Here is a 26,216-nt window from a genome sequence, read left to right as displayed (position 1 = left end):
GTGGCCACTTCTCAGGTGAATTGTCGGGTCCGAGCCACTGGGGTGGCTACAAAGAAGCGTCTGATTAGGTGGACACCACCTAGCAATGGTTGGATCAAACTTAATATGGATGGTGCTTCTTATGGGAACTCGTATTTAGCCGCTGTTGATGGTGTACTGCAGGATGAGGAGGGCAATTGGCGAGGGGGGTTTGCTTTACACATACTCAAACAAATATCTTAGGTGAAAAACCCAAACGTCGTCTGTTTTACCATAACCCAAAAATAGGAGTTAAATGGGCTAGCTCATATTTTTTTTTTACCTTACACGAAACGATGTCGTATAACATAGCGTCCTGAGAGAAACTGAAACGTCGTCGTTTGCTGTCCCGGTCCGGCGTCTACATCGCCGTCTTCTTCTTCTTTAGCTCTCTCTGTCTAATTTCGTTTGGCTTTATGCTTTGTGAGCTACTTCTGATTCCGCCCATCTCGCAGCTTCAGGTTAATTTTGATTCAATTCACTCCTACATGGGTTGTTGTGTTGTGCCTCGAGTGGAATTAATTTCTGGGTTTAGGATTAAAAAAGTTTCTAGGTTTAGGATTAAAAAGTTTATAGGGTTTAGGTCTCTCTCATCTGAGAAGAAACGAAACTTAAGGTTATACGAATCTATTGTTGGGTCTCTCTCAATACCAATACCAGTTTATGAAATGAGTAATCTTGTTCATGATCGTCAACGTTTACTCTGTAATTAGTGTTGGTTCCGAGTAAAGTTTGAGTTTTTTTTACTTCATCTAGTCCTAAATTTGTTGTCCTTCGTGTAGATATGAAGAAAAAGATGATAGCTATTGGTTTTGAGGGTTCAGCTAACAAAATTGGAGTTGGAATTGTGACATTAAACGGTACAATCTTAGCGAATCCACGACATACTTACATAACCTCGCCTAGTCATGGTTTCCTTCCTAGAGAGACTTCACATCATCATCTTGACCATGTTCTTCCTCTAGTGAAATCAGCTCTTGAGACTTCTCAAGTAACTCTTGAAGAAATTGATTGTATTTGTTATACGAAAGGTCCTGGGATGGGAGCGCCGTTGCAGGTCTCAGCCATTGTTGTTAGGGTGTTGTCACAGCTTTGGAAAAAGCCAATTGTTGCTGTGAATCATTGTGTGGCTGAAACGACTCGACCCGTCTTTTTTTAAATAATAAATAATAAATAATATAATAATAATAAACTACAACTAGTGGTCCCATACCCACTAGCCACCTAGTCACAATCACTAACAACAGCGGAAATAACCAATAATAATTCAATATCCAACATTAATTCCAAATCATAAACTAATGATCCAAACAACATAAACCAGAGAACCATCAATCCTGAACAACATTCTAGGACTCAACTCTAACAACCTAACAAAAGCCAAACAACCAAGCGAACCACTAGAACATCCTCCTCTTCATTGCCTTGATTCCACGATCACACTTTGCCTTTACCTGCACCACAAATACATATTGCGATGCATGAGTATTTAATAAACACTCAGTAAGGCAATTCTCCCATATACTGGGCTATGCACACAAGCAATAGAGTCATCTCTAACCATCAAACAACAATCAACACACAACAAATAACAAACCAGGACTCTACATCGACCGACACCAACATGCATCGACCGACACAGGGTTGCATCGATCGATGCTCGATGCACTTGCATCGACCGACGCATGCTCGACATAACACGAAAACCCTAGGGTTTTACGCGCCGTCCTCGCACTTGCATCGACCGACGCAACATATGCATCGAACGATGCAATACCGAGCATCGTGTTTTCCCCGAAGCTTCTCGCCGGATCTTCGTTCCTACAACCACAAAACTCGATCCCAAGCCACAAGAAAGCTTCCTAACGTCCAAAATAACGATCTAACAAGTCTAATAACACATAGCAAACAAATTAGAGAATTCTCTAGCTTAGATAAGCTTTCAACTCCAAGAAAACCAAGAACACTCAAGAACACCGAGAACTCTTCTTTCTCTCTTCTTTTCACTCAAAAACGGCCAAAGTCGACTAATGAGACAAAATAATCGACTGAAGGGTTTTTCCTTTTCCCTCTGCCCAAAACGCAGCGTTTCACTTAAGTCAAAACGCAGAAAACTGAACCTGCATCGACCGATGCACCTTCTGCATCGACCGATGCAATCCCCAAACGGGGATTTTGGTTCGCGGGTGTTATAATTCTTCCCCACCAAACTAGATTCGTCCTCGAATCTCGAACAACCATCAGCCAAGGACTCTCGTGCAACCGTCTCCACGACCCGCACTCCTCCGACCGATCTACAAATGGTCACCTATAGGCGATAAACTCTCGTTCCAGACATTATTTGCTTTCGACTTTTGGACTTTCCTTTACTCATAGGCCTAAACCTTGAATTTTTATTGGCTCCTCCTCAGACCTAAGTCTGTATGCCATAATGTTGGCTCCTCATCGGGCCTAAGCCCGCATACCATAATATAAAAGGAAGTCCAATATTCGTCTCTTGGGTTGCCACCCTACAGCACGCCCCCGGATCGTCATCCGAAGTCGATATACCAAGCATACTCCCAAGCCACAAAGTCTTATAATATGGCAGTACTAGGAGAATCTAAGTCCCCCAAGAGTTGCGAGCAAACAATTCTGAACACGTCTGAGTCCTATTTCTATAACCAGACATCATTATGTCCTACCAACCACATATCCCCTCACTGGGATACCTCACTACCACAAGGGCCGCCACAAAGGCCAAACAAATGTCATAAACAGGACCGCCACCAAAGCCAAACAAATGTCCTAAACAGGACCGCCACCAAGGCTAAACAAATGTCCTAAATAGGACCGTCACAAAGACCATCTGTCCTGAATGACCGCCTAAACAGGCACTCTGGCTAAACAGCCCGCCACAAAGGCCACACATCTGGCTAAACAGCCCGCCACAAAGGCCACACATTTGGCTAAACAGCCCGCCACAAAGGCCACACATCTGGCTAAACAGCCCGCCACAAAGGCCACACATCTGGCTAAACAGCCCGCCACAAAGGCCACACATCTGGCTAAACAGCTCGCCACAAAGGCCACACAATGTCTCAAAAGACCGCCACTAAGGCCACACAATGTCTAAAAAGACAGCCACTAAGGCCACACAATGACTAAAAAGTCCGCCATCAAGGCCACACAAGCCCCTCCACGGCTTCTTCCACTAAAATAGACAAATTTTAACTCACATAAAACTTTCCACTTTTACCACTTTCCACTTTTGGAAACTTTCCACTTTTGGAAACTTCTAAATTCAGGAAATTTTCCTCCAAAAACCCCGCCTCACGAGAACTTTGTACCTCGAGCACCACCTCATCTTGTTACTTAGTCGCACAACCAACCACCCCAAACGACCAAGTAAACAAGAGAGATGGGCTGGGATACACCATTCCCAGTCCAACCACAGATTACAGATGGGACCAGGCTAGACAAGCTCAAGTCGCGGCTTGGTTCTCATACCACTTCTTAAACCTTGCCTTCATCCTCGCCTTAGGGTCCCAAGTCTGCTCCTCAACACCACCACAGTCCAAAAGGACTCTCATCAAAGGAATCTTCTTCTTCCGAAGTTCCTTGATCCTCTTCTCGAGAACCCTCACTGGTCTCGCCTCCAAAGTCATGTTAGACTGAAGATCCTCATGAATCTTAGCTAACAACTGATCATCCTCACGGAGATACTTCCTCAACATAGAAACATGGAAAACCTTATGGAATGCACGCATAACCTCCGGTAACTCCAGTCTATACGCCACTGGTCCAACACACTCAATCACTCTGAATGGACCCATATACCTCGGACTCAACTTAGTCTCAGTCAATGACCTGTTCGGATCCCGCAACATGGCCATCTTGAGGTACACTCTGTCTCCTACCTGAAACTCAAGATCTCTCCTCCTCCTATCGGCATAACTCTTCTGCCGATCCTGAGCTTCTTTCATGTTCAGCTTGAGAACCCGAATCTTCTCTGAGGTCTCCTGAACAAAATCTGCCCCGTAGATGCTCCTCTCCCCCACCTGAGTCCAGAATAATGGTGTACGACACGAGCTACCATACAAAGAGTCATAAGAAGCCATCTTAATACTCGCCTGATAACTGTTGTTGTAAGCAAACTCTACCAAGCTCAAATGATCTGCCAAATGGCCTCCCCAATCCAACACACACATCCTCAGCAAATCCTCCAGCGTCTGGATCGTCCTCTCTGACTGTCCATCTGTCTGGGGATGATAAGCTGTACTCATATGCACCTTAGTGCCCATCTCTGCCTGAAACGCTCTCCAGAACACTGAAGTGAACTTAGAATCCCTATCAGACATAATGCTCGCTGGCACCCCATGAAACCTGACTATCTCCTTCACATACTTCTTAGCCAAGACCGCTGCTCCATCAGTCTTATTAATGGCCAGAAAATGTGCTGGCTTAGTCAACCAGTCAATAATGATCCAAATAGCATCAAACGTCCTGGACACTGGCAAACCTACCACGAAGTCCATAGTAATCATATCCCACTTCCACTCTGGAATGGGAAGACTCTTCATTAACCCCCTGGAACCTGATGCTCAACCTTCACTAGCTGGCGCACATCGCACTTCGCGACCCAACTAGCTACGTCCCTCTTCATCCCGACCCAATGATAGTACCTCTTGAGATCACGGTACATCTTAGTCGCTCCTGGATGAATAGAAAACGTGCTCCCATGAGCCTCTCTCAAGATCTCCTGCCTCAACTCCTCATCCTTGGGCACACAAACCCGATCGAGCACCAAGATAGTACCATTATCTGAGACCTGATACTCTGAATCCACATCCTTTGAGGCATTCGCCAGCCCCAAATCCTTCTCCTGAGCCAACTGCACCCTGCTCAGAAGAACAACTCTATCAACTGCCTCCAAACCCAACGGTTCCTGAGGCACATCACACAAACTGAACGCACCGATCTCTCCTACCAGAGACTCCATCTCCTGCTTCTGAGCTGAAGCTACCCTCTTCCGACTCAGAGCATCTGCAACCAAGTTAGCCTTACCAGGATGATAGGCTATCTCCAAATCATAGTCTGCCACAAGCTCCATCCACCGCCTCTGCCTCAAATTCAGCTCAGGCTGAGTGAATATATACTTCAGACTCTTATGATCTGTAAACACTTGTACCTTTGCACCATAAAGATAAGATCTCCAAATCTTCTGGGCAAAAACTACAGCACCCATCTCCAAGTCATGAGTAGGATAGTTGTCCTCATGCTTCCGCAAATGCCGCGAAGTATAGGCAATCACCTTCCCATGCTACATCAACACACATCCCAAACTAATTCTAGATGCATCTGTATAAACCACATAGGGTTCTCCCTACTCAGGCAAAGCCAACACTGGCGCAGTAGTCAACATCTCCTTCAGGCGTGCAAAGCCTTCCCCACACTCCTCTGACCAAACAAAAGGAACATCCTTCCCTCTCAACTTAGTCATAGGACGTGCTCTGCTCGCAAACCCCTACACAAATCTCCTGTAGTAACCTGCCAATCCAAGAAAACTCCTGATCTCTGTGGCATTCTGCGGTATAGGCCAATCTCTGATAGCCTGAATCTTCTCCGGATCTACAGAAACCCCATCTGCAGACACAATATGACCCAGAAAACCCATCTCACGCTGCCAAAAACTGCACTTGCTCAACTTAGCAAACAACTTCTGCTCCCGCAGCTTCTCCAGAACTGCCCTCAAATGCACTGCATGCTCCTCAGGACTCGTAGAATAAACCAGGATATCGTCGATGAAAATGATGACAGATACATCTAGAAACTCCTAAAACACACTGTTCATCAATCTCATAAACGCTGCTGGCACGTTAGTCAACCCAAAAGGCATCGCCACGAACTCATAAACCCATACCTCGTCCTTCTACTTGACGGACTCACCGACGTTCCCCACGAATGAATCCTCTATTTACTTCCTCAGCTCTACTAGACTAATAATCAAGTATGCTGACATCAACTCACCACCATCTGAAAATCAACCTCTCTTGCCAGTCCAAGAACCTCTAGCAACTTGCCTCTAAGGAAAACTTCCTCAAGATGGCTTAATCCAAAATTAGCTTTCCACTTAGCAATTCTCCACAGCAAATCATCATTACGAGCGTAATAAAACAAACAAGTACCATACATTCGCATATTCCGATTTTCCTTATCAAATGCTTTGCAGGCCGCCAACTCAACCCACTTGACTTATTTTTCCCCAGCAAGCTTACCAAAACCCTGAATCTAGCAATCCTGTCCATCTCCAATGAACTTCATCCAACATCGTCGCAAAGATTAGTTTATCTTGCCATGAAGGCTTCTCGTGAACTTATATATCTGGCAAACATGCCTTTTCCGGTTACAAGCTGCTGCAACTCCCCTTCCCGGGACTCCAGCACCACCGGCCTCATATTCCTGGCGCAACAACCACACATTCATAACCGATCTGGTCATAAAAACCTGACCCATTGGTCACACATACAAACCCCAAGATTAAACCACCATCAATCTCTCGAGGTCTACATTCAATCGTTATGTTTATACTCACGTCCTAGGCATTGCTTGCTCCCAACTTCCCACTCTTAGATCGCAATCCTCGAGCCATACCGATCTCACTCTTAGACCACCATCTTCGAGTTATACAATCTCACTCTTGGACCACAATCCTCAAGATCTCGGTATCAGGGGAACTACTCATCCCCTCAGGAGAACATCATCCTCTCTGCCACTCTCGGAGCCCACAGCCCCTCGAGCTATCGATATTCTAGGAAAACACCATTCCCGCAGGAGCAACAATCCTTAAAGACTATAAACATCTTTCGATCAAAGGTACTTCCCGTGGTACGAGTATAACATTACAATTTTACACGTACCCACTCAACTTCTAATATCCAACTGGATTACCCACCAATCAGAGAAATATTTGTTCCAACTACATATGCCCATTTATCCACCTCTCTAGGCTCAATACCTCTCACAAAGAATCTCACTCCGGTCATCTACCACTGCTCCATCCTCCTAACATAGGATGGAAACTCCTCAACATCCGCAACCCTCGGCTGCATCCCGCCACATGCGGCACAACTGGAGCCTGCACTAGAACCCCTCTCGGTAACCGCTCTAGCAGCACGTCAACAGATCCGCCACGCGATCATCTCGACCCTGGGATTCACTTGCTGGAACCCCACACCTGGGTTCTCAGCACATCCGACACGCTCACCGGCTAACCCCCTCTGGTCCCTCCTGATACGCTTGCAACCCTCTGACATACCTCCCCGTGGAACTCTGGATCACACACTCGCTGGCCTCGAGACCCGCCCGACCATGACCACGAACATTCCCCTGTCCACGACCAACAACTCAACACCTTTAGCCATTGCACTTCCAAAAACAGAGGCTAACAAGCAATCTGAACATAATACAAAAACACAAAAACCAAAACTCACCGTGGAATCACACTGTAGGCTCGAAGAGAATGTTCTAGGACTCCATGCCACACACAATTGACTAACTGACATAATCAATCAAAGCATGCAATCCCAACATTAACAACAAAAACCTAGTGAACCCAAACCTAGAACCGTAAGGACTCTGATACCAAACTGAAACGACCCGACCCATTTTTTTAAAAAATAATAAATAATAATTAATATAATAATTATAAACTACAACTAGTGGTCTCATACCCACTAGCCACCTAGTCACAATCACAAACAACATCGGAAATAAAAAATAATAATTCAATATCCAACATTAATTCCAACTCATAAACTAATGATCCAAACAACATAAACCAGAGAACCAACAATCCTAAACAACATTCTAGGACTCAACTCTAGCAACCTAACAGAAGCCATACAACCAAGCGAACCACTAGAATATCCTCCTCTTCATTGCCTTGATTCCACGATCACACTTTGCCTTTACCTACACCACAAACACATATTGCAATGCATGAGTATTTAATAAACACTCAGTAAGGCAATCCTTCCATCTACTGGGCTATACATACAAGCAATAGAGTCATCTCTAACCATCAAACAACAATCAACACACAACAAATAACAAACCAGGACTCTGCATCGACCGACACCAACATGCATCGACCGACACCACATGGGGATGCATCGACCGACACAGGGTTGCATCAATCGATGCTCGATGCACTTGCATCGACTAACACTCGCACTGCATCAACCGACGCATGCTCGACATAACACGAAATCCCTAGGGTTTTACACGTCGTCCTCGCACTTGCATCGACCGACGCAAGATATGCATCGACCGATGCAATGATGAGCATCGTGTTTTCCGCAAATCTTCTCACCGGATCTTCGTTCCTACAACCACAAAACTCGATCCCAAGCCACAAGAAAGCTTCCTAACGTCCAAAATAACGATCTAACAAGTCTAATAACACCTAACAAACAAATTAGAGTGTTCTCTAGCTTAGATAAGCCATGGTCCTGCACTTACCTCTGCCACAGAAGAAATCCGACCCAAACACAGGAAGAAAACGTTCCTAGGACACTCCTACAATGATCCCAACAACAAATCTCTACAGAAACAGCTTCCAACTCCAAAAAAACCAAGAACACTCAAGAACACCAAGAACTCTTCTTTCTCTCTTCTTTTCTCTCAAAAACGGCCAAAGTCGACTAATGAGATAAAAGAATCGACTTAAGGGTTTTTCCTTTTCCTTTTGCCCAAAACGCAGCATTTCACTTAAGTCAAAACACAGAAAACTGAACCTGCATCGACCGATGCACCTTCTGCATCGACCGATGCAATCCCAGAACCGGGATTTTGGTTCGTGGGTATTACAGTGGCTCACATTGAGATGGGGAGAGTAGTTACTGGTGATGTTTATCTTGTTGTTCTGTATGTTAGTGGTGGGAACACTCAGGTGATTGCTTATAGTGAAGGTAGGTACCAGATTTTTGGTGAGACCATTGATATTGTGATAAGCTCAGAAGGGTGTACGTGAGGCGTGGGAACACACGATGGGGTCAACGTGAGTGAAGGTAGTCAAAGTTAAAGATTCAAATTCGAATTGAAGAAAGAAGGAAAATATATTTTAGCTTTCATAAATATCTGTAACAAACATTGCGATAGTATAAATAGGTTTCTCTGATTGTTTAGAGAGCATGTTGAATCATTTGTGAAGTCTCGCATGTGAGATTTGGAGTTGAGCTAGTGATGTGCTAGTGTTCGCTCTTTGGCTTGTAATCCCTTTCATATCAATAAAGTAATCAGAGTTTTCCTCTTATCATTTGGTGCGTTGTGACAACCGATAGATTCGATGGAGAAATTGAAGACGATGGACCCGAAGCTTTCTCCGATTCTGTCAGCGGTGTCGCCGGGAGACAATTCATATCCAAATCTGGAGCTGTTTGATCGGATTAACACCTTGAATTCGCAATTTCATGAGGAACGCCTCCATAATCGCACGATTCAGCAATCGTTGGACCAGATTCTTCTTCGTCTACCTCCGGTTTTTGCAGATCGGGAGTCTCCAGGTCCGAGTCGCATTGCGCAGTCATTCTATCACGAGGATTTTTCTCAGGTATCTCCTAGGGTTTCGGAACCTCGCCGTAGTAACTTTGGACCGGAGTATCGCGAAAAATTGCTTAAGAATGTAGATATGCTAGTGTTTGATGGTGTAAACATCCATGGCTGGTTGTCGTTGGTAAAGCATTACTTTCGCATTGGTGGATTCTCTGATTTGGAGAAATTAGATCTTGTTTTGGTGCATTTGGCTGGTGATGCGTTGGAATGGTTTAACTGGGAGATTAACCGTGTTCCTTTTGCTACTTGGTTTAACTTTAAGAAGCGTTTACTTCTTCGTTTCAGGAATTTGCGAGTTAAAGGACCTAGCCAGAGTTTGTTTTGCATCAAACAAGATGGTTCAGTTGCTGATTTTGTACGAAAATTTGAGGATCTGTCTGCACAAGTTTCTGGTTTGGATGATGCAAAGTTGGAAGGCATTCTTTTGAATGGTTTGAAGCCAGACATGCAGGAGTTGGTTTATATGATGAAGGCACAAGACTTGCCTGACTTAATTGCGGTTGCGTTATCGATGGAGACGAGTACTTTGAGGACTGTGATGCAGCGGGAGTTCCCTAAAGGTGTCGAGCCACAACATCAATTAATTCCGGCTGCTAAGGTGACGGTTCCTACTCCTTTACACAGTTGGAAGTCTAGGTCCACTTTTACAGACTCGAGTAAAGTAGTGGACAAACCATCTGTTGAGAGGGTGGCGTCTTCTTCTGCCTTCTCTCGTCCTCAAATACACAGAACAAGTGCAGAGTTAGATGATATGAGGCGGAAAGGAATTTGTTTCAAATGTCAGGGCAAGTGGTTCAAGGGACATGTATGTCCTCATCCAGAGCTTCAGAATCTGACGGTATTGAATGATTTTGTGGTTGAAGTATTACAGGAGCATTGCTATGATGAGGAGGAAGGCTCAGTTTTGCCTGAAGCTCCAGTGGGTTAGTTGATGGAGTTATCTTTCAGCTCTTTTATGGGTATCTCTTCCCCTCAAACTACCAAACTGCGGGGTCAGGTTAATAAGGGTGATGCTTTGTTGATGCTGGATAGTGGAGCCACTCACAACTTTATAACACCAGAGTTGGCGAAGAAATTGATGTTACGGGTCACTTCTCATAGTTTTTTGGATATCCTTTTGGGGACGGGAGTGAAAGTGCGAGGGTCCGGTGTTTGTTTTGGTGTGAGCTTCACGGTGCAGGGCCTCACTTTCACTACTAACTTCATTGTCTTAGACTTAGGTCAGGTGGATGTGATCTTAGGCATTTATTGGTTGAGGACTTTGGGTAACTGTACCAGGAATTGGGAGACGCATGAAATTTCTTTTTTTGTATCAGGGTCAGAGAGTGCAGTTATTGGGAGATTCCAACCTGCGTCTTTCCTGTTTCTCTTTGGCCTCCACTCCCTTTGATGCTGTTGATAATTTTGGTGTTTGTGCGTTGGAGCAAAGTCGGGATGCTGCGTTGTTGGGAACTTGGCCAAGTGAAGTAGAGGAATTGTTTCAGAGATTTGATCATGTGTTTGTTCCTCCTACGGGCCTTCCTCCTGTCAGAGGAAATGAACACTCTATTACATCGTTACCGGGAGTGGGAACTATTAGTGTTAGGCCTTATCGGTATCCTCATGCTCAGGAGGAAGTGATGGAGCAAATGGTGAGAGATATGTTAGAAGCAGGCACTATTCATCCCAGTTACAGTCCATACTCTAGTCCGATGTTATTGGTGAAGAAGAAGGATCACTCGTGGCGCTTTTGTATGGGCTATCGGGCTTTGAATATAGCTACAATGGTGGATAAGTTTCCAATTCGAGTTATTGATCAATTGTTGGATGAATTGGATGGTGCACAAGTATTTTCAAAGCTGGATTTGCGTGCTGGGAATCATCAAATATGGATGAAGCCTGAAGATGTGGAGAAGACAGCTTTCCGTACACATGATGGCCATTACGAGTTCTTGGTTATGCCATTTTGCCTGACCAACGCCCCAGCGGCGTTTCAAGCTTTGATGAATTTTGTATTTCGACCTTACTTGCGCAAGTTCATCTTAGTATTTTTTGATGATGTGTTGATTTACAGGGCTAACATGGCGGATCATTTGGAGCATCTCCTGGTGGTGTTGAAACTGTTTGAGGATCACAAGTTGTTTGCTAACAAGAAGAAGTGTTTATTTGCTCAGATTAAATTATTATTATCACATCTTCGGGGGTGTCTACCGATCCTGAGAAGACTAGTGCAATGACTCAGTGGCCTACTCCCAAAACAGTGAAGGATCTGCGTGGGTTTTTGGGACTCACTGGTTATTATCGCAGGTTTGTGAAATGTTATGTTTCTCTTGCCAAGTCGTTGACAAAATTATTGAAGAAAGATCAATTTGCTTGGAGTGTTGAGGCGCAGATGGCGTTTGATAAATTGAAGGGAGCAATGGCTACGGCACTGGTATTAGCCTTGCCTAATTTCTCTAAAGTGTTTGTGGTCGAAGCTGATGCTTCAGGGTTTGGTTTGGGCGCAATCCTAATGCAGGATCAGAGGCCAATTGATTTTTTTAGTCATGCTTTGACTACTAGGGAACAGGCTAAATCGTGTATGAACGTGAGTTGATGGCGATTTTGTTATCGATTCAGAAGTGGAAGCATTATCTGCTTGGTCATCGTTTCACAGTGCATACAGACCAGAAAAGTTTGAAATTCCTTTTGGAGCAACGTGAAGTGATTATGGAACACCAGAAATGGCTTATCAAACTCTTACCTTATGAGTTTGAAATCGTGTACAAGCAAGGTGTTGATAATAAAGCGGCGGATGGATTGTCCATGATACATCACCCTGAATATTTGACTTGTTCTACGCTTTTGTTTGGATTGACTATCCCTTCTGTGTTACAAGTGCAGGATATTTTGAAAGAGATTGATGAGGATAAGGATATTCAGGCTTTGTTACAAGTTGTGATGAAGGATCCTCTGCAGCATGGTCACTATAGGGTATTGGAGGGTAGAATTTGGTATAAAAGTCGGTTGGTGATTCCTGCGAGTGGTCGTTGTGTGTCGCTCTTGTTGGCAGAGTATCATAGTAGCCAGTTAGGCGGTCACTCTGGCTTGTTGAAGACATTGAAACGTTTGCAGCAGTCTTTTTACTGGAAAGGCATGCTTCATGATGTCCAAAAGTTTGTTTCTGAATGTGGTGTGTGTCAGACTCTCAAGTATTCGACTCTGTTTCCTGCGGGGTTGCTTCAACCTTTGCCATTGCCTAAGCATATCTGGGAGGATGTTAATATGGACTTTATTGAAGGTTTGCCTGCCTTTCATGGAGTTAATGCCATATTAGTTGTGGTTGATCGGTTGAGCAAGTATGGCCATTTTATTGGTCTGAAACATCCATTTACGGCGGCTGATGTTGCAAAGAAGTTTATTCAGGAGGTGGTTCGATTACATGGCTTCCCTGTTTCCATTTTTTCGGATCGTGACAGGATTTTCTTGAATTCCTTTTGGAAGGATTGTTTTAAGCTTGCAGGTACTAAGCTCAAGTACATCACCGCCTTCCATCTGCAAACTGATGGTCAGACTGAAGTGTTGAACAGGTGTTTGGAGACATTTTTGCGGTGTATTGTCTCTGCTCATCCTCGGTCTTGGGCATCTTATCTTCCCTGGGCTGAACTGTAGTACAACTCATCCTTTCATACTGCCTTGAAGACCACCCTATTTCACGTGGTGTATGGCAGGGAACCGCCTGCTCTGGTGCGTTTTGAAGCTAATTCCACCAAGAAATTTTGAGTTGGAGAAGATGTTGAAGGAGAGGGATGTGCTCTTGGATGACATCAAGGCACACTTGCTTCATGCGCATCAGCTGATGAAGAATAACGCTGATAAGCATCGTCGCGATGTGGAGTTTGACACTGGTTCTTGGGTGTTTTTGAAACTCCGTCCTTATCGACAAACTTCGGTGGCCAAGCGTTTATGTAACTTGCGGCTAAGTTTTATGGACCGTATCAGATCATTGAACGGATTGGTTTTAGGCGTACACCATCAGGTTCTACCGCTTCCTCAATGTTTTTCTAAAGCAGATGAGGTGGTGATTGAGCCGAAGGACTTGTTGGCTTCTTGTTATTCTGACTCTGGTGTGTTGGAGGTGTTGGTTAAATGGACAGGTTTACCAGACCATGAGTCGTCTTGGGAGGAGGTTCGTGTTTTGGAGGATCAGTTCCCTTCTTTTGCACTTGAGGACAAGCTGCATCTCATTGGGGGGGGGGGGGGGGGGGGGGGATATTGATAAGCTCAGAAGGGTGTACGTGAGGCGTGGGAACACACGTGATGGGGCAACGCGAGTGAAGGAAGTCAAAGTTAAAGATTCAAATTCGAATTGAAGAAAGAAGGAAAAGATATTTTAGCTTTCATAAATATCTGTAACAGACATTGCAATAGTATAAATAGGTTTCTCTGATTGTTTAGAGAGCATGTTGAATCATTTGTGAAGTCTCGCATGTGAGATTTGGAGTTGAGCTAGTGATGTGCTAGTGTTCGCTCTTTGGCTTGTAATCCCTTTCATATCAATAAAGTAATCAGAGTTTTCTTCTTATCATATTGCTGTTGGTAATTGTTTGGATCGGTTTGCTAGAGTCTTGAAGCTTTCTAATGATCCAAGCCCTGGTTATAACATCGAACAGGTAGATTTCATCTTGAGAGTGTAAAGTCATCTCTATTCTATAACGTTTAAAGAACAATGTTAACTAGGTTTTTATTTGTTTTCACTAGCTTGCGAAGAAAGGAGAAAACTTTATTGATCTTCCGTATGCTGTTAAAGGTATGTATGTATCTTTCAGTGGAATCTTGAGTTATATTGAAACTACTGCAGAGGAGAAGCTCAAAAATAACGAATGCACACCAGGAGACTTGTGCTATATATTTATATTCTTAATTTTACTTTTGAGTAATAGATAAATCAACAAAATATAAATATTTATTATTTCAATACTATCTATTAAAACCTAATCCATGTGTAGACGTAAATAATATTATAAAAATATTTATCGATAGATTGATAAACTAAAATTGTGTTCATTTTTATTGTTTTTAGAATGTCACTGAAAAGAATAAATGGTCAAATTTGTGTGTGGTAGACAAACTAATAATATAACATCTTATGTTGATATTACATACAAAAAAAACTACAATACTTTTTTAGGGGATATAAATAAATGGACAATTCTTGGGTTCACCCCTAGGGGTGAACCTCTCTTATTCACCCCTCTTAATTAAAGAAACAAATTATTAATTAAATAAACAAAATCTGTTTATAATTCAATTTTAATTATAAACATTATATTATAGTTTTTAATTATAACATCTAAATCCAAATTATATTTTTATAAACCCAAACCGAAATATAATTTTGTTTAATTGTGTAATTTAAACCGTAAACACTCTTTTATAAACCCAAATTGAAATACAATTTTGTTTAATTGTAAAATCTAATCCCTAACCACTCTTTTATAAACCCAAACCGACATATAATTTTCCTTAATTGTAAAATCTAAACCCTAACCACTATTTTATAAACCCAAACCGACATATAAATTTCTTTGATTGTGAAATCTAAACCCTAAACCCTAATCACTCTTTTGTAAACTGAAACCGACATATAATTTCGTTTAATTATAAAATCTAAACCCTAAACTCTAACCATTCTGTTGTAAACCCAAACCGACATATAATTTCGTTTAATTATAAAATCGAAACCCTAAACACTAACCACTCTTTTGTAAACTCAAACCGACATATAATTTCGTTTAATTATAAAAATCTAAACCATAACCACTATTTTGTAAACCCAAACCGACATATAATTACGTTTAATTGTAAAATCTAAACCTTGATCACTATTTTGTAAACCCAAACTGACATATAATTTTGTTTAATTGTAAAAACTACACTCTAATCATTCCTTTATAAACCAAACCGACATAAATTCCTTATTAAAAAATCTACAGAATTTCTTTTCTTAATTTGTTTTGTCTTTTTATTTTAATTTTGATTTATTTTATAAATATGATATGACATGGCGTTTTGTTATATTTTGATTGGTTAATTAATAGGGGGTGAATAATTGAGGTTCACCAGAATTTTTCTAAATAAATATAACTAATGCATGAAAATTTGACCAACAATTATAATGCATGGAAAATATGATATTATCTTGCCAAAAATAGAAGTATGCAGTCAAATATAACAATAATGGTAGATAGTAACTGCCAAACAAATATAAATAAGTCAAACGTACGATATTTATTGGATATTACTATCTTACCTTAAAATGTGATTTAACCAGTCAAGTTTTAAGGCTATAAAACTATGACTAATTTATCATTATAGGCATCCTTCAAATTTACAATACTTTCAGTTTTTTTTAGTGATATAATATCTTTTAAAATTTTTAATCGAGGTATTACGTGATCCCGGTTTGTCTACTAATTTGTTATATAATTCATGTGATACTAATATGTTTATATGAATTTTTGGGAAACATTTGATCTCTCAAGTTAGGTAGATTTTATATAAAAAATTTATGTAGATATTTGCTCATTACAACTAACAAGTGATGATTAAATATTTTTGTAGTTTTAATATGGGAGATTAGATTTTCATTTGTGTAAATATTTCAAGAACCAAGATCTTTTTTTTCATCATTCTAATATATATCAAATGTACATATATATAGGGGATAAGGGAGGAAACCAAACAAAAAGAAATGAATTCCAACCGTTGTGCTATATGTAGGGTCTTAAAACAAATTTGTGACCCAAATTGCATATACAAAGCACATTTTCCATTGAACGATACAAGATTTGAAGATGTTCATCAAATATCTGGAGCTGCAAACGTTGCAAATATCCTCAACAGTCTTGTATCTGAAGAACAACGTAAGATTGCTGCCAACTCTTTGTTCTATGCGGCTGAGGCTCGTAGACATGATCCCATTTCTGAACAAGATATCAAATTTCAAAGAATGAGCTTAGAACCAATGTGGGACCTGATCAAGTGCCAAACTTTTTTTATGTTCCAATTCCATATGATTTTCTTACTACATCAACTTTTTTGAATTCTTATACTGAGAAAATAAAGAGGCTAACCACGCAAGTCGCGAAGAGAGAAGATCGAAAGATGGGTGATGGTCATAGAACTGATGATAACCAACATCTGCGGGACCATCTGTAACTTTACCTAAGAAACATGCATGAGTAATAATACTCAACAGATATTTATGTTACTTAAAAACCAAAACCAACAATAATTTCGGTCAAATGTCTTTTAATGTTTTTTTTCTTTCTTTGAACTCCATATCCCATAATAATCTTGTATCCTTTTCCTTTATTTATCACCATTTCTTCATAAATCTATGTAATATTTGTTTAATAAATATCTATATTGTTTGGTTAATCCTCATATGGTGTTTCCTATTTACTTCCACTAGATAATATTCAGAAAATACATGTTAAGATCTTTTTAATCAATCAAATACTAGATGTTGCTAAAACACATGAAATAATAGTTGTTAAAAAAATAGGAATGAGATCTTAAATAGGTAAGGATGGGTATATACATTTGTATATTACAATTATAAATAATTTAATTTGGAGAACAATGTTTCATGTTCTTCTAGGTAATCTTGTGATTTTAGATGATAAGTTTTAGTTTACTCAAGCAAAGATTACCCAAGTTAAAATTCGAATATAAAATTCAGTATTGATCTTGGGATGGACAGAATATATATTTTTATTAAAATAGATGTAAGAATGATAATTTAATTTCTACGGTGGTACAGTACTTGATCAAACATATGTGTATATGAGCTCATGTTATGGTTCCGTATCACAAGAAAAATAGTGTTCTTAAAGGAAAAAAAACTTAGTCCTCTTTTAATAATAAAAAATATATATATATATATATATATATTAATTAACGTCATTTCAAATTTTCTCAATTGGTTTTATTTGATTAATGGCTTAAGAAAATATTTAGGTTCATTTTGGTAGTGTTTAGTCTTTCTCACTTGTATTATATATTTTGGTAATGTTCTCACAACAACTGGCTAAACTTTTTTACAAACTACTCTGCTCAGACCTTAAACTCCATATAAAGATGGGAAGTCTTTTGACCATTAGATCAAGAGTATACAAACTTTTACACAAGGTTTGGGGTTGAATTTCCAGAGAGCACAATTTCTTAAAACATTATTGATACAAAAATTATTGGAGATTCCAAAATATTGTAGACAAAGTTGTCCATCGTGGTCTCGTGCGTTGCAAAAAAAAAATCTATGCGCATGCAAATCCATATGTTATAAATTTGACTGTTGCGAAACAAATTGCATCATATAAATAATGAAATCATTGTTCGAAGAAGTTATTTATCGCCTATTTTGCAGGTAATATATCATCATTCAGTACAATAGAATTAAATCAAATGTTTAATAATAACATTATCGATAAAAATAAATTCCATATAAAATTTTATGACAGGACAATTGGACAAATATGTTCAGCTTATCAATATACTTCAAATATTATACCTACACATATTTTTAGTCGGGTATATATACTGTATAGTCTGTATACATTTCCATGTTTTGGGGTATATTGTAAAATGAGTCAATAACTCAATTTTCCATAGGGTTTTTTGATTTCATACCCTCCTAAGTATATGCAAGTTGATACCAAAAACATAAAGTATATGCAATTCCAAATTAAGACATAAACCAAGACCATAAAGAATTCTAAACAAATATCTTAGGTTAAAAACCCAATGTCGTCCGTTTTACTATAGGGAGAAAAGCAAAAATGACCATTTTTTCATTTCCCTTTTTAAAAATGCCCTTGGGAAGCGTCCATTTTTAAGAGTACCTTTTTTTAGTTGAAAAAGACAATTTTACCCTTAATGAAGTAAACCTAATTACACTACCTTCTCTTCTTCGCCGCCTCACTTCTCTTCTTCGCCGCCTCAGTTTTTGTGTTCGTCGCCTCAGTTTTCGTGTTCATCGCCTCACTTTTTGTGTTTTGTGTTCGTCGGATCGTCCGATCGTCGGATCAAAATTGATTTCGTTTCGTGTTCGTCGGATCGTAAACTCTTTTCAGGTTTTTTTTTTTTTTTGGTATATTCAATCTGAAAAATTGATTTTCGATCGATAAATTTCTTTGATATGGATTTAGAATATGTAAACTCTTTTAAATTTTGATTTTTGTTACCTCTTGTAAAACACTTTTTAAAAGCCCCTTGTTAAACAATTTTCAAAATCCAGATTCATATCTATCTGACGCATTCAGATCGATAAGTGTGTTTGATATGGATTTGGAATTAGTAAAGTCTTGTAAATTTGGATTTTTGTTATCTCTTGTAAAACACTTTTTAAAAGCCCCAGTTTAATCATTTGAAATCAATTTTCAGATCAATCGTAGTTGAATTATGTTGATAAAGTGTGTTGATAAGACGAATTCAGATCGATAAAGTGTGTTTTTGAACTTTAAAAACCCCTTTTAAATCTCTTGTAAATCCGTTGAAAACTTTAATTACGTGTGTTTCTTTAAACAGATGGCATCCAGTGATCTTGAAGCCCTTGTACTACCAAAAAGCATATATGATATGGGTTTTGAACCTATTGGTGGAGCAACCATATGTCAACATTCAGACTTAAACCTAGTTGACAAGGTTAAAGGTGTATTAGGAAAATAATCTTTCAAAAAGCTTCAAGATTCCTTCCTTAGACCTATCATCAAGCTTTCTGCCAAAGACATCAAATTTTATGGTAAAATATTCCACTACTTGATGCAGAGAAGGCTGAAGACTACAGGGAGTAACTTATGGTTTACCGTCGACATGCAACCTCTTCGGTTCAGCATGAGAGAGTTCTTTCTCACAACAAGTATTATAAAGTGTTTTCAATTGTTTTAAAAGGGCTTTAAAAGGTTTTCAATGGTTTTAAAACCCTTTACAAACACTTTTAAAAGGTTTTTAAAAGAGTTTTAAAACCTTAAAAGGGTTTTAAAAGGGTTTGTAAACCCAAAAATAAATTGTAGTCGTATAAAGGGTTTGTAATCCCTTTTAAAAGGTTTCTAAAATGGTTTTTAAAGGCTTTTAAACCCGTTTTAAATGTTTTAAAACCTTTTTTAAAAGGATTTACAATGGTTTTAAAAGGTTTTTAAAAGGGTTTTAAAAAGGGTTTTCATGGTTTAAAACAGATTTTTTGATCAATAACCTCGTATATTCGGCAAGTTTGAACAAAATAACATCATTGTTTTCTTAAACACATGGATTCAATGTGAACATAGAGAACCAAGGAATAACGGCATAGATCCAGTTTGTGAACCATATTCTTGGGCGGTGAGAGGAGACTAAACTTTATCTCAGCTTCAAAATCGACTTTTTAAAAAATAAGAAAAGAATGAAGAACCTTTGGGTGTTCAAGAAAATGAATTGCTTGCTGCAGTGGTGTTAACAGAATGTATTTTGATGACACTGTATTCTTTAGAGAAGATACCATTGTCTCGGCTTAAGCATGCATCAGATTTTGAGATGTATACAGCCCAACCATGGGGCAAGGAAGCATATAACATCCTTGCTTCATGCATTCAGAAATTGGATATTGCTTCTTGGGAAAAAGGTCAGTATAGTGTCAAGGGATTTCCCTTGGCATTAACAATATGGGCTTTGAGTACTGTACCAATTTTTGGTTCTAACTTTGGGAAAATGTGTGATTTTTCCAAAACATTGTATCCGCTGTTTCTCAACTGGCACTCAAGTCGAGCTCCATGGTTTGACGAAATTTTTGATGTTATTAAGACATCAACTTGTGTAAGTTTTGAATTCTATTAAAAGTGTAGTTTTGTTATTCTTGGTTATCTTATTTGATGAGTTTTGTTTTTATGGATTTTGATTATTTTTGTAGGTTGAAGTCAAAACTATAATTAGAGATCCACAAAAATATAAGCATTTGGTTGATGAAGATGACAATGATTTTGAAGAAGTTATTGGCTTGGTTATGAAAGACTATAGATTGAAGAAAGGAGAATGGTCTTCTAGATTAGTTGATATTTACTATGCCATGGGAGAGTTGGGTGACAAAATGGGGGGAAAATTGCCAGTCTCTGAGAAACATGAGAAAATGGAGAAAAATTTGTCAGATTCTGACAAACTTGACATAATCCTCTTCATGTTAGAAGATTTCAATAAAAGACTAGAAGCCATTGAAGAAGCTGTCAAAACCACATTAGAGAAAGATAAGGATAAAGGAGTAATATTCCAAGATCACACCTTTTCCCATACATTGGACACTAAACTCTTTAACTCAGCTCCTTTTTTTTCTTTTCCCTTTGTTGTCTCACAAAGATGAAGATGGACAGAATAGAAATGAAGAGGTTAGAAATGAAGAGGTCAGTATCTATTTTGTAAACGACTGTATAAAAGGTTTAATTAGTCTTTGCTAAGACTTTGAAAGGGTTTCCTTTCAAAGGTTTTACAATGTGTTTTAAAAGTTTTTCAAAAGGTTTTACAATTTGTTTTAAAAGGGTTTTACAAGGTGTTTTAAAAGTTTTACAATGTTTTTAAAAACTGGTTCCAAAGGTGACCAAACCATTTTAAACCCTTTTAAAACAGATTGTAAAACCTTTTAAATGTTGTTGTTATATGGGTTTTTTTTTGTTGCAGACTAGCAAAAAAAATCTTGATGGAGATATTACTAGAGAAGATTTCGTATAAAGCCCGTCTGCAGATTCTGTCCGTCCGTCAAACACACAAGATGGGAGCTCCACTGGAGATGATGAAAACACCCAAAAAACTGGTGGTGATGATGGTAATTACTTTGAAGAAACACCAAAGGTACATTGATTTAGTATTTTTATAAGTTTCCAAATACCCTTTTAAAAGCCTGTTGTAAACCAAACCACAATTGTTATCATCTTTGAAGGATAATTCTCCTTCTCCACACCCTTCTACACCAAAATTTGATCTTCTTTCTCAAGAAAATCAGGATAGTGGAAAAGAAAAAGCATGGGTAAAGAGAGAGAGAACAGGTAAATCATTAATTTTTTATATAGTTGTTATGAGTATTTTAAAAAATTTCATCAAGTATCTCATTAGGTTTAAATCATGTAAACATTGTTTTCTTAAAAAACTTTTTGAACTGCTGAGAAAGTCTAAGCAAAGCAATGATGGTGATGATGATGTTACAAACAGAAAAGAGGTTAGTATCTAGTTGTATAATGTTTTATGATGTGTTACATTTTATTAATGTTTACAAAAAATTGTGATTTTCTTGTGGCACTGCAGAGGAAGAAGCGTAAACCAAGTGACAATCCTGATGCTGATGTTCAAGTTAGAGAAGGGGTATGTATCTAACTTAATAATTTCTATGAGTTATTTAAATTGTTTTCCAGTGTATCGATATAAAGTGGGATGTTTTTTTGTTTTGTACAGCCACGAAAAAAGAAGAGAAAATCTGATGATGTTGGTGGTGTGTAAAGAAAAAGTGAACGAAATACAATTCCTTCTATTCACACTCAACCGCCTTACACGGCTGAGAAGAAGAAGCATCCAATTTTTTATCCTTTTTCCAAAGTTGATAAGACCCGGTTAGAAATATTTACTGAACGGAAGAATTCAAAGAAAACAAAGTAAGTTTTAGTTTCTAGCAACAAAAGTAAAAGTTCAATTAGTCTTTTATAGACGTTTTAAAAGATGTATTCACGGTTTTGTAAGTATTCATGGTTATTCTGTTTTTTTTGGATGTAGGCAACTAACAATTCTGGGTAACAAAGTTGATGTTAGGTGGTTCAAAACACTAGATACGCCAGGGAAGTCGTTAACAACAATGGTATGATTACAAATCATAAGGTTTTACAATGTGTTGTTAACGTTTCATGGGGTTTTAAAGGTTTTACAAGAGTTTTAAAAAAGTTTTTAAAAAGTTTTACAAGAGATTTAAAAGTGTTTTAAAAGGATTTAAAATTTGTTTTTTTAAGCGTTTTCAAAGTTTTACAATGTATTTAAACTGGTTTACAAGATGATGTGTGACCGGGTCTAAACTTATTTATATGAATTATTTGACAACAAGGGTTGTTTAAATTTGTAAACTCTTAAATTTCAAATTAAGTTCTAACCCGGTTTTGTTGTTGTTTAGCATGTTGATACAGTTGTGAAGTTATTAAGCAAAACAGTAGAAAGTCATCCGGATTTCTATAAAAGCAAAGAATTGACGTTGGCAAGAGTATTTTTTTGAGAGAGATTGATGAAAATTACTCCATATTCATTGACGACAAAGATGAATATGAGTTTCCTGAAGAAAGATTCAGTCAACTCTTCAAGGAAGCACCTACAAACAAAATATTGGCACCAATGATGGTTAAGGAAAAGCTTTGGATGCCATTGATGATCAATTTGGAGAAGAGGTTGTTGACTATCTATGATTTAGGCAAGTCTTTCTACAGTAACAAAATTAAAGACAAACAGGTGGGTGCATATACTGTTGCAATGCCGTATATTGCCTAGAAGAAATTTGGGATAAAAAATGATACAGAGAAATCTCCATTCATAATCAATATCATGAATTGCATACCTCAGGTAAATACTGTTAAAGTTGTTTTATAGTTTTGTGATATGTTCTCTGTAAATATTGTGGACTCTTCACTTTGTTTTTTCTTGATAGGTTCCTAAGATTGAAGATAGTGGTGTCTTCATGTTAAAGATAATGGAGTGTTTGGCTATGAGCATTCCGACATATGGCAATCTTACAAATGAGTCAATTGGTGATTTACGGCTGAAAATGGCGGTTGACATCTTTGCAGGTCAGTGTAGGTTTTTACATGGTTATTTAAACTGGTTTTAAATGGGTTTACAAGAGTTTTAAAATGGTTAACTGTTGGTATTGCAATGTATTTTAATAGGTTCTAACATTAATTATATTATTTTTGCAGAATTAGCAAATACTTAGGATATGAAAGTTTGCATCTTGCTGGTATATAAACGTGATCGCAGGAATGGAGCTTTAGCTTATTGCATCAAAAATAATAATGAATGGCAAAATATTTCAATGTTTAGTTTACAAGTAGATTTATTTTTTTTTGTGTTTTTACTATGAACTATTCTAGAAAAAAGTTAAGTTACTCTTTTTAGATTATTCAATAAATAGCGTTTGACATCTTTGCAGAATTAGCATATACTTCGTGTAAGTATAGGTATTTACAATAAATTTTAAAAACGGTGTTTATCCTTTTCGAATCTTTTTAAAAACCACATGTAAATCCTATAAAAGACTTTTAAACCTTTAAAATCCGTTTTAAAACGCTTGTAAAACCTTTTAAATGGTTTTAATACTATAAAACGTAATTTATATTTTAAAAGATTTTACAATGTTTTTTTTATTATTAAGGGTGAAAGCCCTAGGCCTAGGTCCAATTGTAAAATATAACCCCCTATATTATATATCCTAAAAAGTCACCTGTTCCTCTTCCAAAAAGTACAGTTTTCCGTCTGGGAGGTTGAAAATCGCAAAATTCACTCAAATCTGTATTTGCTTAAATTGGGTTCTCGATTTCGTCAGATTGTAGACACGATTTCGTCGGATTGAAACTAGGAGTCGACTGATTGGATACTCGAGGACTTCAAATTGCCATTTTCTTTGTTGAATTACGTACTCTTCTTCTCCCCCATTTTTCCTCTAGTCCTCTCTTCAAATTCGTCGTCTTTTCTTCTCCCATCTGTAAGTTTGGTTCGGAACTTAATTTTGACTTCAATTTCTATTTTAATTTGAATTTTTATGATGTTTTGGTAAATTCGGAATTCGAAGGTTGGAAATTTATCAATGTCTTTAAAAAGTTTTATATTGGTTTTAAAATAGGAAAAATGTCAAAAAAAACCTCAAACTTTCAAATTTGGGACGTTTAAATCATGAACTTTCAAAATATCATTTAAATGCTTAAGTTTTTGTTGATTTACAATTAAATAGATAATTTTTTGTTGACTAAACCATTTTAGACATGATGTTAAGTCAACTAACAGAAAAAACTAACGGAGTTTAGTCCTCAGTTAATGTCACTGTTAAAACGTCGTTGGGTTATAAAATTTTTGCCAATTGTGAAATCGAACCGGATACCTCTGATTAATCTTCAAAATATTCTACCGAATGAGGTAAGACATACTTATAATGTTAATAAAATATATGCCCAAATAAAAATATATTAAAAATGTCCAGATTCATCGTTTGAAGGAAGAACCAAAGAAGATACAAGCAAAAAAAAAAACTGGATCAGTTTCGATAACACTCAAGTTTCTAAAGAAGAAGAACCCAGATTACGAACTAAAATATAGAACAAACCTCTTGTCTCCTAAATTAGTCATGGATTTGTCTTCCAATACAACATTCGGCGAAACTTTCGAAAAATCGGGAATCAAAAGACAAACCCTGAGGGGGGGAAATAGAGTCGAACATGAAAACGAAGAATCACGAACCACCGTTTCTGCATACAATTTTGACACATCATATCTCGGATCTCGGATCTGTACGGCTGTACTAGATGTATCTTCTTCCTTCAACAAGATTGAGAAGATGACGATGGATATGAGATTTTTTTTTAGTTTGGGCATCTGTCGTGTAACGATAAGTATTTATGTTTGGAACCATGAGTTAGTTATGAGATAAAGCATTATTTTTCATGGGTATTGTCTGTTTCAGCATTTCCATCCATGCTTCTGAATATAGGCATTTTTTGCTTTTGTTAAATTACATCATTAACCTTCTGAGAATTTAGATATTTTATTATTATTTTTTTGATGAAAAGAGATCAGATGAAGAAGACAGTACTGTAAATTAGAAGATGATGACGATGAGTTTCGACTTATGAACAGCTGTTACAACGATGGCGAGCTCCGTCCTAATGAACAGCGGCAACGACGATGGTGAGCTATGCCTTAATGAGCGGCGGCAACGACGAATGGTAGCTCCGTCTTAATGAACGACAAATGGTGAGCTCCACGGCGGCAGTGACGAACAATGAGCTCCGTCTTAATGAACGGCGGCAACAACAAACGGTGAGCTCTACGGCGGAAACGACGAACAATGAGCTCCTCCTTAATAAACGACGGCAAAGACGAACGATGAGCTCCGGCGCCGATGATGATGAGCTTTGCAACCGTAAAGAAAGCATTAAAAAAAATGAGTTCAAGAAGTTAGAGGAGTCTTTCTTGGATCCTATTATAGAATTTGTTAATTGGAAAGAAATCAATTTCTCGAGTCAACTTGTCCACAACTTACTACAGAGGAGGATTTTTTCTGCGAAAAACAAACTCTGGTTTGCATATGATGATCAACCTATGCAATTTTCGCTAAGGGAATTCGTCATTACAACAGGCTTTCCGGTGGGTACTGTTCCATTAGGTATTGTTACATCGAAAAAAGATTTGTGGATGAATAATAAAATATCATGCAAAGATCTTCGTTGTACTTTGGAATTTAAAGGAAAAGACATGAAATCTGAGGAAAGAATTTGATAAGGTGCTTTATTACTAGTGGAGGGGATATTGATAGCACAAAATCCAGTAGTTCGAATTCCCTTAAAGAATTTGGAGAGAGCCAGTAGTTTTAAGAATTTCTGCAA

The 26,216-nt window shown here is 38.3% G+C and overlaps 1 protein-coding gene and 1 pseudogene across 2 annotated transcripts; both read left to right on the top strand.

The window, feature by feature from the left end:
* The first annotated feature begins 8,970 nt into the window (after positions 1-8,970).
* LOC147933924 (uncharacterized) lies at positions 8,971-14,155 on the top strand. The gene is made up of 2 exons (XM_087475040.1): positions 8,971-9,610; positions 9,898-14,155. The coding sequence occupies exons 1-2, from the start codon at positions 9,471-9,473 to the stop codon at positions 10,538-10,540; spliced, it is 783 nt and encodes a 260-aa protein (XP_087331166.1). The 5' UTR covers positions 8,971-9,470; the 3' UTR covers positions 10,541-14,155.
* A 1,811-nt stretch (positions 14,156-15,966) lies between these two features.
* LOC147933923 (LOB domain-containing protein 32 pseudogene) lies at positions 15,967-16,957 on the top strand (annotated as a pseudogene). The gene is made up of 2 exons (XR_015570494.1): positions 15,967-16,018; positions 16,295-16,957. The product of XR_015570494.1 is annotated as an LOB domain-containing protein 32 pseudogene (transcript).
* Positions 16,958-26,216: the final 9,259 nt, after the last annotated feature.

Source organism: Camelina sativa, chromosome 11 (genome assembly GCF_030686135.1).
Source record: "Camelina sativa cultivar CO46 ecotype springtype chromosome 11, ASM3068613v1".
Taxonomy (NCBI): domain Eukaryota; kingdom Viridiplantae; phylum Streptophyta; class Magnoliopsida; order Brassicales; family Brassicaceae; genus Camelina; species Camelina sativa.
Note: the sequence above shows the minus strand (reverse complement) of the source record. Positions and strands in the feature narration are given on the sequence as shown.

What these genes read in the sequence shown, in the direction of transcription:
- LOC147933924 (XM_087475040.1), top strand. Translation starts at nt 9,471, where the DNA reads ATGAGGAACGCCTCCATAATCGCACGATTCAGCAATCGTTGGACCAGA. An exon ending in ATCACGAGGATTTTTCTCAG is followed by an intron (nt 9,611 to 9,897) that starts GTATCTCCTAGG and finishes TCTTCGTTTCAG; the next exon opens with GAATTTGCGAGTTAAAGGAC.